The sequence below is a fragment of the Empidonax traillii genome, unplaced genomic scaffold (assembly GCF_003031625.1).
Source record: "Empidonax traillii isolate 1590-97213 ecotype Southwest subspecies unplaced genomic scaffold, ASM303162v1 scaffold294:size1087701, whole genome shotgun sequence".
In the NCBI taxonomy this organism is placed as follows: domain Eukaryota; kingdom Metazoa; phylum Chordata; class Aves; order Passeriformes; family Tyrannidae; genus Empidonax; species Empidonax traillii.
This window is the reverse complement of record NW_020955487.1, coordinates 633,042-646,993: the sequence shown is the minus strand read 5'-3', so window position 1 is coordinate 646,993 and position 13,952 is coordinate 633,042. Positions and strand designations below refer to the sequence as shown.

At 40.2% G+C, this 13,952-nt stretch overlaps 1 protein-coding gene across 8 annotated transcripts in view; it reads right to left on the bottom strand.

Moving 5' to 3' along the window:
• Positions 1–1,276: 1,276 nt before the first annotated feature.
• The window catches only part of GTDC1 (glycosyltransferase like domain containing 1), a 181,074-nt gene continuing 168,398 nt past the window's right edge, over positions 1,277–13,952 (bottom strand). For 6 of the 8 annotated variants that reach the window (XM_027890665.1, XM_027890667.1, XM_027890668.1 and 3 more), the window contains 3 exons: positions 10,366–10,436; positions 9,559–9,650; positions 1,277–2,461 (listed from right to left, as the gene is read on the bottom strand). In XM_027890665.1, the coding sequence (XP_027746466.1) occupies positions 2,378–2,461; positions 9,559–9,650; positions 10,366–10,436 (247 nt within the window). In that variant the 3' untranslated portion in view covers positions 1,277–2,377. Of the gene's footprint in view, positions 2,462–9,558; positions 9,651–10,365; positions 10,437–10,595; positions 13,517–13,952 lie in introns of those variants that run through there. The other 2 variants (XM_027890671.1, XM_027890672.1) reach the window with 2 other exon arrangements.

Sequence of the window (13,952 nt, the reverse complement as noted above, 5' to 3'; positions counted from 1 at the left end):
CCCCGTCCAACCTGGCCCTGAATATGTCCAGGGATGGGGAATTTTCATCCCTGCGCTAGAGCAGCTGTGCACCTTTGCTAAGAATGTAAAGAAATACCAGAAGATAAGGCAGTAGTGCTATTTATTACCCTGCAATTAGAGTCCTCCAAGTGTTTCTATTATAAAACATTACTTGCAAAGGTTTGTAACTTGGAGGGGGGGGAGTTTTTCCACCAAGACGAAGCCTCACTCACCAGACAGAGCTGGGCATGGCTGAAGTATCACTGATCAGTAATACAGCAAGGCAGAGCACCAGATCACCAAGGGGTTGGGCGAATCCTCTTTTGGCTGTGGGGCTGCTCAGGGCGTGCCCTGAGGACAGCAGGAGTTTTACACTGGAAACCACACAGCTTTGATGTACTGAGTCTGCTCACCACAAGCCCTAGTGCAGCATCACAGCATCTCCTCCTTCCCTTTTATTGGTTTGGAGAATGACTCACTGTGGTACTTGAAGCAGTTCGCTTTAACTGTACCATGCCTCAGTTTCCCCAGCAGCAAAGACCAAAAATACTCCAAGTTGTTCCTGCTGGTGCAAGGTGTGATAACATTGGTGCACATTAATGATACACTCTGGTAGGAACTGCATGGTGAGTCCTGTTCCTTGGGCTCTTCCAAGAAAGACTACCAGACCTATGCACACCCTCTTGAGAAGACCATGTCCACTCAACCACATGCAACAACTAGAGCCAAGCTGGGCTCTGGCTGAGCACAAAGGAGGAGGAATGCACATACAAGAGATGATTACTGCAAATTTACAACTCTGCAGTGCTAGGAAAATGCCCAGCACTTACCACTGGACCTCCCTGGTTTTTTTTTTGATTGCTTAAAGGAGCAATTTTAAGGAAAGGTACCACATGCTCTCTCTTGCACGTGAAAAAAGACATTTCAGCATCCTGATGGTGTCAGAAGGGACAAAGGCACGTGTGTGGAAAGGGACCAGCTTGCATCCCTAACCTGCCATGACAGGAAGAGGAGCTGCCTGACCCAAGGGAAACTGAGACCATACCTGTCCAAAAAGAGATCTTACCAGGCTTCACATCTTACCCACAGTCCTCTTCTTCCTTCTTGCCAGAGCAGAGTTGAAAATCTTGGAATTGCCATAAGATTTTATTATCGCTTGCAAACCAGATCCTACTTCATCAGATAAAGACACAATTGCATTCATTGACTCTGACACAAGGATATGCATGGTGATAAACATACAGATAGATGTACACACTTATACATGAATGAGATATGCTAATTAAAAATTGCAGTGGGCACTTTATTAAAAATTTATTGTACAATCTACATCTTCAAAACATTTTACATCAACAAATATAGCGGCTTGACTGCTGGAATCATAAGTGATTTATCTTTAAAAGACTGTATTTGCAACTGGATGCAAAGATTCTTGATGAACTGCCATTACATTTAAACTACTGGTTTTTATTGGAAGTATTTTGATTGTTATCTGTTTGTTCTCCATCCTTGAGAGAAATAAAACAAGTGTCTCGGCTTTCATTTTATCGGATAGATGGCACCATGTAGCATATTTCCCATGCTAGTTTGAATTACAGCTGTTTATCTTTCAGCTTTCTTTAAGATTAATTAAATGCAAATGTAACCCCACGAATCATGGGATTACCTGCCAGACCCCTTATTAATACCTTCACTTAAAAACCCCTGTGCCAGAGAGTCATTAATTTGCAATAAAAAAAAAAAAAAAAAAGAAAAAGAGAGAGAAAGAGAGAGAGAGGGAAGTGCTCAAGCAGCCCTTTGCCTCCCAACAACGCGGAGATGGCTGCCCAATTAGTCCGGCAGCGTTCGGATCCTCCTTTCAGGCCCTGTGGCCCTTTGAGGACACAATAAGGCTCCAATGATAACCTGGCAACCTAGGTAGAAACTCAGCCAAGTGTGAGCGTTTGAAGCTGCAGCTTGGCTGCCATCGTGTCGGCGAAAAGAAAGAATTCAGGCACCATGTCATCCAGTACAAAGGATAAAAACAGATTCAACCGGAAATTCAATGTGGCACCACATATGGGATACATGAGTGCGGTTACACAACAGGCCACATATTTTTTTTGAACAGTCTCCTGCATGTGATGCCGAGGACATGTGTAACCATCATAACGTCTCTAAGAATCTGTATTTAATTTGAGCTGGGGTGGTGGCAGGGATTGGAGATCTGAAGCCGCCACAGGTTTGTGGCAGATGGCTCTGTGTCAGCTATGACAAGCAGCCAGGCTCGGCTTCCTCTGCAGATTTTCTTTTCTCTCTGATCAGGTAAATATGGGCACACTCTGGAAACTTCCACAATTCTGCCTGAGGCTGCAAGTTTGTGACTTAGCCCCATCTGTCACAAATCTTCCCTCGGTTCTGCTGCGAGCAGAGACCTGAATTTACTGCCGAGCGCTGCCCAAGAAAACCCGACCGTCTCGCCCTGCGAGGAAGCACAAGAGAGAAGCACACAGAGCCCTGTTAGAAGCTGCGACACAAAAGGGACGTCTCTCACACTTGAAGGGTTTCTGAAGGGGTGGGAGCCAGTTGGTCAGGGAATGCTTACACGGCATTATCTAAAAGCAGGGTTAATTCAGTGGGGGTTTTTTAAAGACAGGTAAGCTGGTCATCAGTCCCAGGTTATTTGCTCCTGGACGAGCACCATCATATATCCCTTTGCTTTACTGGTTGGTCTCAGTAGACACACCACAGATGGAACACCCATGGGGACCAGCCTGCCCCTCTCACCCTCAGACACGGCAGAACCACGAGCCAGCAGGAGCAAGGGCCTAGTTCTCCTGTTTAGACATCATCAGTCTGGGCTTTATTTGAGAGTAACCTCCTTTTTTTGGAGGGTAATAAATATGCAAAGGTGTGGACATTAAGTTTTTCAAGGAACAGTCATTCCATCAACAGCCACCAAATATGCAGAGATAAAGAAAAGCAAAGTTTTGACATAAAGTAAGATCTCCTCATAAAGAACAGGCAGCACAATGTCAGTAGAAATACAATATCTTCCATGAAACAATCAACTTACTTGTTTCTGGCATCCTAAGATCAGAACTGAAGCACTTAATATCTACCCTGCCATCATTAGACCCAGAATTAACCTTTAGAATTTAATAAGGAGTGTTCATCCATTCAGGCCAGATGATTCAGGACAGTTGGGAGTTCCAGCAGACAGTACTGATTTTGCACAAATTTTATGCACTTTAAAAAAAAAATCATCTTTAAAAAAAAAAAGATTTAGGGACTATTTACTCAACACAAAACCCGAGATTTTGCAGGCAAGGCAGCAAAGTGATTTACAGAGCCAGTTTGTATCAGATCATATTTACTCTGTGATCCAGCTCCTTCCCTCTGCAAATGACTAAGGGGGGAGAAACAAGGTGGAAAACAGTTTTTAGCAATTATTTTTGGAGCTCAGTTTTCAAACTCCAAGCACCTTTGGAAACCACCATCAAAAGTCACTGTTGCTTTTACATTAATTGGGTGCACTGTAAGGCCCAAGGCAGAGCTATTTAATACTCCTCAGTAGAGTAACAATATTTCCCTGACCAAACTGTTTCTTATATTGGCCTTTTAAAACTTATTTCATTCTTGATGTCTTTAAACAAAAAAACCCTAAAATTCTGGATACAAATCTACACAGGACACACTGGTGGGTACCTTGCATAGGATGGTTCAGGACACACCGACCAACCACAACAGCAGGAAAACAGTTTCAGGCTTCCTTTCTCAAGGTACTCTTGAATAAACTTTACTGAAAAAAAGAGTTTTCATGCTTTTTGCAACCTTTCTTCCAAAGTAAATCCTATTTCTCTGACCCATTTCTCCTTCTTCTGTTTTTCAGTGGCTGTGGCTCATCTGCCAGTTTTCATTTACTTTCTAAAACTACCCTGGAAGCTATCTAACACTGTCAGAATAAAAAAGTTCCAAGTCCTGGTGTTCCTGCTGAAAGTTGCACCCATAACTGCTTTCCTAATGAGTGCTTTAATCCTGCTCCACAAGTGCAGCCAACTGCTACGAGCTACGGACCAACACTTGGGGACAAGGGTTGGTGGTGATCATGGCAGTGCTGGCTTAACGGTTGGGCTCAATGATCTGAAGGGTCTTTCCCAACCTAAATGTTTGTATGGTTCTATGACTCTCAAAGAGCTGAGGTCTCCTGGATATATATCTCTGAGAGTCAAGAGCAAGGCAAGCCCTGGGAGAAATTCAGGTAAAGGCAATCTACACATACATGTATCTACACATATATTATGTCTATACATCTACGGCTGGACCCCAAAATGAGCTATCAGGCAACTTCAGCAGCCTTCCTGCCAACTCATTTCTTCCACAGTGGGGATTCACGTTAGCTAGCAGATCTCACAGCTGCTTCCAGACCCACACACTGCCTGAAGACCTAAGGTTGACCCAAAATGCTTAAACCGTGTCTCACAGTCCAGCAGCCCTTCCCACCTGAGCAAACCTCCTAAGACGGAGGTGTATTTCACCTAGATCAGCCAAATATATGGGAAAGAAAAGTGTCAAGAGTTCAGTCTAACCCTGAGCAACTTCATCCAGCTCTGAAGTCAGATCCTGCTTTGAAGCTGGGCCTGTTTTGATCAGAGGCTGGCCAGGTGACCTCCAGAGACACCTTCCTTAACTATACTGTGATTCCATGTTCTAAAAAAGCAAATAAAGTTTTCTTTCACCTAAGAAATCCCAATGTTATATACATTTTACTTAGGATCCCATGCCTAAGCACTGAAACAGAGGTGGGAGAGCATGGACACAGTACGCTGCACTCCAGAGCTCCCAGGCTGTGACAACCTTCCCACACAGATCCTGAGAAGCAGATCTAAACCATATCTGAAATCATTTTAAATTAAATTCGGTGGAAACTGAGAATCTCAGGAGGAAAATGCAAGTTTCTCACTTGTGTTTCTGACCTCCTTCTGACCTGCACCTAATGCTAACCAGGTCAAAGCACAAATTCAACACAATTCCTTCTTTTTTTCCTCTGCAAGCATGTTCTGCTTCTGAACAGAAAGCCAGCAGGATGGATGGAAATACTTGTACTATTTGCATACCCTATAAAGCTCTGAATTAACTTTATCAGCTCAGGACAAAAGATCTGGAGAACACTGTAAGCAAACATCTGCTCAATATACATTCACCATTAAAAAGTAAACAGTAGGATTTGCTCCATAAGGAACAGGTTGAAAATTATCAGAGTACTACACATCACATAAACCAATGGCATGGCCTAGAATACTCTGTAAAGGAATGATCACACCAGCACAAAAAACAGCTCTCAAGCATCAAAACGGCTTGAATGATGAGGGATTAGAGTATAAACATGGAATAACACTCACAAGGAGAGAGTTAAAAGACTGAGATGCTGAAAATGTTTGACAAATGTTTACAAAATAATGAATGATATACAAAAGATGGATGGGGAGCTCCTGCTTCCAGTAGACCAACTCCAGAACAAGAGTCAATGCAACTTAAGGTGGGGGAAAACCTGAGCCAATTGAAGGAAATACTTTTAACAACATGGGTAAATATATCATAGAATCATGGAATGGTTTGGGTTGGAAGGGACCTTAAAGACCATCTTGCTCCAACCCCCTGCCATGCACAGGGACACCTTCCACTAGACCACACTGCTTATGGAAAAATTATTTTCTCTTGGTGTTTTGCTGGGGATTGGGTAAAGATAAAGGCAGAGGCATCATCCCCAGCTCTTGCATGGCCTGTGCAAGAACTATGAACAGCTACTGCTCCCTGCAACAGGGCTGAGTGGCTGATGGGACATCTGGTGTGAGGCTCCCCTGCATCCTCACGTGTCCAGCGCCCATATCTTTAGGCTGAGAATGTCTCCTGCTGCCTAAGCATGAAAGCTGGACCAGGAGCAGTTTTGCCTTCTACATGATTCCCTGAAATACCCAAGATACTGCTTTATCTCAAATCAGAGAAAAAAGAAAAGAAAAAAAAAAAAAAGAAAAAAGAAAAAAGAAAGTTTTGTTAGAACTGCCCTATACAGCCAAATCCTGAGACTGGAAACAATTCAGATGTCTACGGTCTAACTGGGATCTTAATTTGATTTTACAGCAGTTTAATCCCTTTGAATTCAGCAGACTTCCTTCTACAGTGGTGTAAGAAAGAAAAAAAAAAAAAATCACGCCATGTGTCTTTTCCTAGGCAGGTGAGCTTCTGTAGTGTGATGGAAATGAGAAGATGAATGTCAGAAAGTGGGCCAAATTCTTTTCTGCGTTAAACAAGCATGAGTGAGAGTAGGATTTTCTGTAGGAACTGAAGCTGACAGCATGTCAACCAGCACTCATTCAGCTGGGAGGGCTGGGAGAGATTATTTAAAGTTGTCAGCTCCTTCCATGCCTGGCTTTTGGCAACTCTTCTTGTCCCTCTCCACTGTATACTCTTTATACATGCTGTTTTAAATTAAGAAACTCAAGTGAGGGAACTGAAAGGTAAACTTAAAGAAAACAATGCAGAAACAAATGCTTTGACCCATTTTATTTTATTTTTTTAACTTTAAATCTGCTAGATAGGGTGCTTGCAAGCACTGACAGGTTCTCTGGTGTACTCCAACCGATGCCCTGTTGTTACTTGCTTCACTCCAGTGCTTACTCTGGCAGCTAAAAACACCCAGAACTAGAGTTTGGTTCCATAAAACTGGAACGGAACAAATAATTGATAACAAATGAGATTTGCTTCCCTCTCATCTCAATCTTCTGCTAATAACCAGGAGAAGGCAAGGCTGAAATGTAGATGAGCCGGCCCCTGGCGCTGTGAGAATGCCCAGGGTGAGCAATACATCACTTGGAAAGGTTTTCATAGGTGCTTACATTATGGGCATTTCTAGAAGTCTGCCAGCATGAATCTGCTCTGTGCAGTTAAGCTATTACAGCTTCATGCCTTGGTCTGAGCGTTTTCACAGGGATACTCCCTGTGTCCCATCCCTAGGCCGACTGCCCCACTGCCATCTATCTTCTTTCTGCCCCTAATTTTGTCAGCACAATCACTGAGGACAACTGAAGGAATAAACTGCCTGTTTAATTAGTCCACTGTCTAATTACTGTAGATATCCTTAGTAATAAAATCCCAACAATACGTAAAAGGATAAGCCAAGGTACTTCCGATGGCAATTACTTCCCAACCCATGGAGCCGAAACTCCAACTGGCAAAAGAACTATTTGTTTATAATGCATTTTTTACTTTTAAAACTTCACAGATACTTTATAAACTTGAGGCAGAGAGTGTGTCAGGAAGGCTTCTGAAGGAAAGAGAGCTGGTTAGTATGGACTCCTGTGCTGGGGTCCCTTTTCTATTCAGCTATAACAGAGATAATATTAGAGTGATCTGAAAAAGAAGTGATAATATGGTGCAAGTGCTGTTTACCCTTACTGATTTCACTCTTTTCAGCTTCCTAAAAAAGCAGCATCGTTCCACCTATAATGACATTAACAGCACAGCTCTAAGTCAGCATTTTCTAGGAGGTTTTACGGATGGTTCCACTGTGAAAGGGGACTTGGCGTTACGTGGGTGTAGGTACAAAAAGACAACTCTAACAGCATTCCCCGAGCTGATCCAAAGCCTATTAAAGACAACAGGGATCTTTCTTCTGGTGCTCACAGGTGCTGGATTAGGCTCTGCCTTACTCATTTTAAAACGATCCCCTCCTCAGCTCCACTGCTACCTGTTGCAGATGTTCAGCTCCAACTCTCAGAATATCTGAGCAGGGCAGCACAAGCCCATGTATGAGGGTAGGATAAACACCTCCAGCTTCTGCCTGCAAATCAGCTCAAGGAATTCTTTAAAGAAGAGAAGAATCCTTCAAGCAAATTAGCATTTTGCCTACGGGGCTTGCACGCACATTTTCACCCCGTTCTATTTTATATCAGTATTTTGTCCACCTTTATTTCCATTTTTTGCATGCCTCTTTGCTCTGTTTAGGAGCTGGGGATCCACACGTGGGGTGAAGATCCACATGAACACAACTATTAGCTGAGCTTGAAGCGCTGGGAGATGTCAAGGTAAACATTTAAGGACTGTTTTCCCTTTGAAGCCCCCATGTATAACTCTACGATACTATTGACTCAAGAAGTAATGCTGAACACTGGAAGTGTTCAGTCAGCATTTTAAACTATTATGAGCTACCTTCTGAACCATTGCCAAGTTAATAGACAATGAAAGATAATGAGCTTGAAATTGGGTGTTAAATTGCATTTTTGGTTCTCTCCTTTTTTCTTGAGGTTTAACTGTTTCCTGCAGAAACAACATCATCTTTGATGTGTCATTATGGAAATGTCTATTTTTAGGTCACAAAAAAAGTCAAGGCGTGGGCTGAACCCTCGCTGCTCCTGCGAGGGGTCGAAGGCAGACGAGACACAGCAGGACCCAACACTTTCTGGTCCCCAGAGGGAGGGAGGTGGAGGGGAGAGGTTGGTTCTGCTGGCAGTATGAGACTCCAAATTAAGGAGGATATTACTCGCCTTGCTCATTAGCAACGTGCCTGGACAGCAACAGCCAAGGAACGCGCAAGGAACCACGCTTGTACTGCACGGGTTAACCCAGGGAGCATTTCCATGCACCCCTTTAAGGACTTTGAGCTGAATTCAGGTTTTTTTACTACTGAAAAACCTCTGTCATGCAGGGGTGACGTGTATCCAACCTACCCACGGCAGAGCCAGGACAGTAAAAGTCATAAACTGCTGTAAATGTACATATCAGCATGCGGAAAATAGCAGTTATTCTCCTAAAAGCAGCATTGTGTAATAACAGCTCTTCACTGGAATAATACATTTAGTGCCTCATCTACAATCAAATTTAAAGAAAGAGAAAAGTGTGACTCCCAGAAGCATAAATACACCACCTAAATCCATGAAAGTCAGTCCAGCATTGAACACTCAAGCAAAACCTGAATGGAGGGTCTGTCACTGAATCTGGACTTTCTCTACAGAAATTACTGAAGAGGACATGATAAATACCATGATAAATAATTACACTCCTGATAAACTTTTCTGCTCAACACACCTTACGAAAAAATAAAATAATCATAATTACGAAAATCGTTCAAATCACTCCAAAAGCCAAAGAAATCTTACCTGATACCTGTCACCTGCATTTTTTTTAAGATTAAATTAGGACGGGGAGGTAGGCTTATCCTCATTAGTATAATTGTAGGATCTTTCTTTTATTTTCCTTTTAAACTAATGAGTTGCATTAATCCAGGTTCATTTTTATAAGCCTCTTGGGTCCAAATGTAAAGGACAGTCATTTTAGAAAACAATAAATTAAAAAAAAGCATGTAGCATGCATTAAGTGCACGTATTTCATAAGACCTAGGTTAATACAACTGGCATCTAGTTTAATTAATCCTTGTTAGTGTAACGACTAATATCCCTCCCTAGTATGTTTCCTTTAAACATTAGTATGTTAATTAAATGTTGTTTTTTTAAGGGCTTTTTTTTTTTTTCCTTTGTACTTCAATATGGCATTATATCATCTAAAACTATTCCGAACAACTACCTTATAGAGATGTTTCCTTACAATATCTGGTCTCTTGCAGAAATTCTGAAGCCTTTTAAAAAGCTGTTCAGGTGTAGAATACAGATATTCAGCTGCAGGAAAAACAGATACATTTTTAATGAAACAAAAACCTCAAAGCACACACTCGATATTAGTCACTTTACTAATTAAAAATGCATATTGCTCTGTGCCGCCTCGTGTTTTACATTATTTAAGCATGATTTTATAAGGTTACCTCAGCTCACAAGGATGTTTAATGCTAAATAAGACTGTGTAGTTGTGCTGTTTAGACATCTCCTTTGGGTGATTAAAATACATTATTCTAATGTAACACAATGCATATGTGATACATTTAGTGATGAGATTTTTCAAAGAACTGGTACTACATTAGTGTGTATCCTGTACTGCAGTTGCATACTATTAAGTATTAAATTGTTTAAATAATTTGGTGTGATTTTCAGGCCTTGCCTTTTTTTTTTTTTTCCCTTCTGTGCATCAAAAAAAAAAAAAAATCTGCAAACCATTGCAGCATCACTGACCTTTTAACAAAAATCTATCATTACGGGTTGTGTATGCTAACAATGAAGAATGCTATTTCAAAACTTGCTTTTGTGTTATCTTAAAAGAACAGATGGCAAATATAAACTTCGTCTAATGTATTAAAACACATAAAATTTTCCTTAACACTAACATGTTGGCTTGCCAAATAAACAATTGCTTTCGCTCAAGTTTACCCTGAAACTTCGGATTTCAGCAGGAATCACGTCATTACGCTCCAGCAAAAGGAATATGGAACAGAGCAGCTACCTGGGAATATCTCTGGGTACACCAAGGCTTTGGGACACAGCGGGTAACAGCCACAATGCACAGCTTCGATCCTGAGGATTAGAAACCATAAATACACAAAAATAGACGTTAGTCAGCCAAAAACTTATTTCGGTGTAAGAGTCTTGAGGTTGCCTACATGAAGCAAGAGGGAAACTTTTTTTTTTTTCCCCCCCCTTCAGCAGCACAATCCTTCTAAATGCCAAAGTTGCTCTTTTTAAAGAAAATTTTATTGATCATATGAATTACATAGAACAGAACAGCGAGCATATGTTTTGTTCGCTGAATAAATCAAAGCGCAGCTCTGCATTTTTTTGTTTTTTAAATACTGTTTAACACATTTTATAATCAGCAGACAGACACATGTAACAACATGGTGAAGTATGGACGGCTTTGCTTAATAATGCTGCCGGAAAACAAGGGCACGTTGGCTACGCCAGGGTGCCCACACAGACACACACATCACCCTCACCTGGCACGGCAGAGACTCTCCTTAGACTTCCAGACTCCAAAGGTTACAGCTAAATATAGCCCAGGAACAACTTTGCAGCGTGCTCCAGGCTGGGATATTCGAGCTTATTCACATGCTTTGGATAATTTCCTTTATTTTTTCAGGGCATAAACTGTTGTATTTTTTTAATAACCACCGATGAAATCCCTTTGCCAAAGAGCGCGCGGGGAGCTTTGTACTTCTGCTTTTTTTTTCTTTTTTCTTTTCTCAAGGAACAATTTACATATCTCCTGTAACATCAAACCCAAATATTTTAGAATTGCACCACCATGGCGCAAAGTTTTCCAGTAGCGGATCTAAAGCAAAAGTTGCCCCTCTTGGTGCTCGCACTTTAATAACTGAACGGGTTAAGGCAGCCAGGTTTCAGTTTATTTTTTTTTTTCGCATAATGACCGTTGATCTGACATAACGTCCCTCCAAAGATACAACTGTAATTTCTGTTGGCCAGAAATTACACACTGAAATTCAAAACACTTCTTAAAATATGTTTATTTTATGAGAGGCTTTGAATTTCCTCCAACATGTTGACCATACGAGGACTTTATTTTTAACTTCAGTTTCCCTCACCCAGCCAGAATAAAAAATCTGAAATCTTGTCAGCGTTCACCTTTTCTACTTTCAATGACAATCCAAAAGGGTTTAGATACCTTCATGTGCATATTGGGTTTGGTACTTTATTACAGGTGCCCTGAAAGAACTGAATTTCCTTTAGATCTACTCAATTTTAAACAGGGAAAAAAAGAAAATAAAAAATAACATACTCAGCTTTCATGCTAGAAAACTATGCATATCCACAAACCCCAAAGACACACGTTTCTCTGCAAATGTTTTTGTAAGTAATGATTGCTGAGGTTTTTTTTCATAAACTTTTAAAATTTTTAATTTATGTTGTTGTTTTTTTTTTTTTTCAAATAACATATGCACTTCAGATTGCATTTTAAACATTAACAACAATTTCAAAGTGTACATCGTCTAGCACTATATTTTTTACCAAAGGGAAATGTTTCTGATGTGTGATTTAATTGATGATTTCAGTTCTTAAATATTGTGTCATATGTCAAAGCAAATAGATTTTTAAAGTTTTCTTTAATCTAGGAGGAAAAAAAAAAAAGAGTGAAACTGTGGACATTTCAGTAATAGCTCAGATCACTAAGTTATGTTAAAATATTTGCTTTTTAATCATATCGTCTGCATGGAAAAAAAAAAAAAAAAAAAAGGAACAGCTCCCTAAAACAAAACTGCAGGCCAAGATGGAATCTGAGTCATCGTTTGAGTATGAAATTCCCCCTTACGAGAAACCTCTACCAGGATCATGAATTAGTAAAATCAGAATTTAATGCCTCCCTACTTTGCTGGATGAAAGTTAAAAAATTTGGAATTCTTTCATTTGCAAATGATCCTATTTGCATTCTCATTTTCTACCTTTCTGCACCAAAGTTCACGTGGATTTTCTGATCAGTACTTATTACACATAATAAGTCTTATTACAAACTGTACACCTTTCAGATGCCAAGACCTACAGACCAGACCAAACTGGGCAGAGCACACATGGACTCAGGCTGTGGTCTGGGGATGGACAGGGAATCTTTTATTTTCCATGCATTTCTGTGCTTTCCCAGAAAAGTATCATATCATAACAATATTACAATTATTCTTCATTTCAATCCTTAAGCACTACTAGTTAAATAATAAATAGAGTTCCGATTGATCTATTGTTAAAATGGCTAGTAAATGGCCTTTTTATTCCAATTAACAAATCATCTGCTAAATCTATGAATCTTAATATTCAGGTCTATTCACTTCAATTCATACAATTTATCTGCAAATAGTTGTTGGGCTTTTGATTCTAAATATAATTAGCTGATAATTTTGCTTGGCTGAATTACTTTTCTGGAGGGCCTGCTAAGGCTCTCAGTCGCATTATCTAGCAATAATGAATCTGATAGGTGAAATTTTTTACTGTAATGAGGATGAGACACAGTTGTGACACCTGAGTCTAGTAATAACAGAAGACTGCTAATTATCGACAGCACTTTTTTGTGTGATGCACAGAGAAAAAAAAATCCCTCATTATTAAAAAATAAAAAGTTACAATTATAAGTGACACCGGAGGAGAGTAAATAAAATGGAGTGATTAAAACATTGCTGCTTTAAGGGTGTTTTTAATTAAGTGGAAATGCTAATGTTGTCATACTTAGCAGATGGGATTAAAATTAGTTATTGTAAGTAACTCATATTTTATGTTATGGTTTCCACAGCATGTCTACAAGATCTAAGAAAGTGATACATTCCATAAGACATTTAAAAAATGAAATTCTCATAGTCTTTACAGCTCATAATAATGAACATCATGAATAAACTATTGAAAAAAAAAAAATCCTGCCAAGGCTTTTACCATCGTGACTTAACTCGCATGGAATGTAACCATAATGTGTACTGGGCTGTTGGAATCACACTGCTGGTCTGCCTTTGTCTTTTGCTGATTGCTGCATTTCTGATTTCCTTCACTCTCAACAATAACAGAAGTTTGGTGCTTGGGCAGGCATCCAACATCAAGTGTGGTGTCAAGAAGGTACAGCTTTGGTGCAAGGGAAGATGATGACCACCCACCAAGGTGATGTTCTAAACGAAAGCACAGGATGCATCATGTAACTGCAGATAAAAACCTAATTGCACACTTTCTCCTACTTTATTTGTGTAAAATTTTCCATCTGCTACATCTAAAGATGTCTAAACTGTTAGTATCAAACCTGCATTCAGCTGCCAGCTGTGCACATTAAGCATTGCAAAACACTAAGTAAATGAGGCAGCATAAAACCGAGTAGTACTGGTCCATCTGCCCAGTACTAGTAGGGACCCCCATACCTGGTCCTTTTAAAGCACCACACTGCTGCTCAAATTGATAAGGAAAATACTTAATAACATGCTTTAAGAGCCTTGGTTTAGAAAGCTCAATTTGCATTTGCTATCATGACTTCTAAGTATCGGAATCTGCCTACTACTAGTACAAGTTAATGCTTTTCATCTCTCTTTCAAATGCTCTTTGAAGAACTTTTAA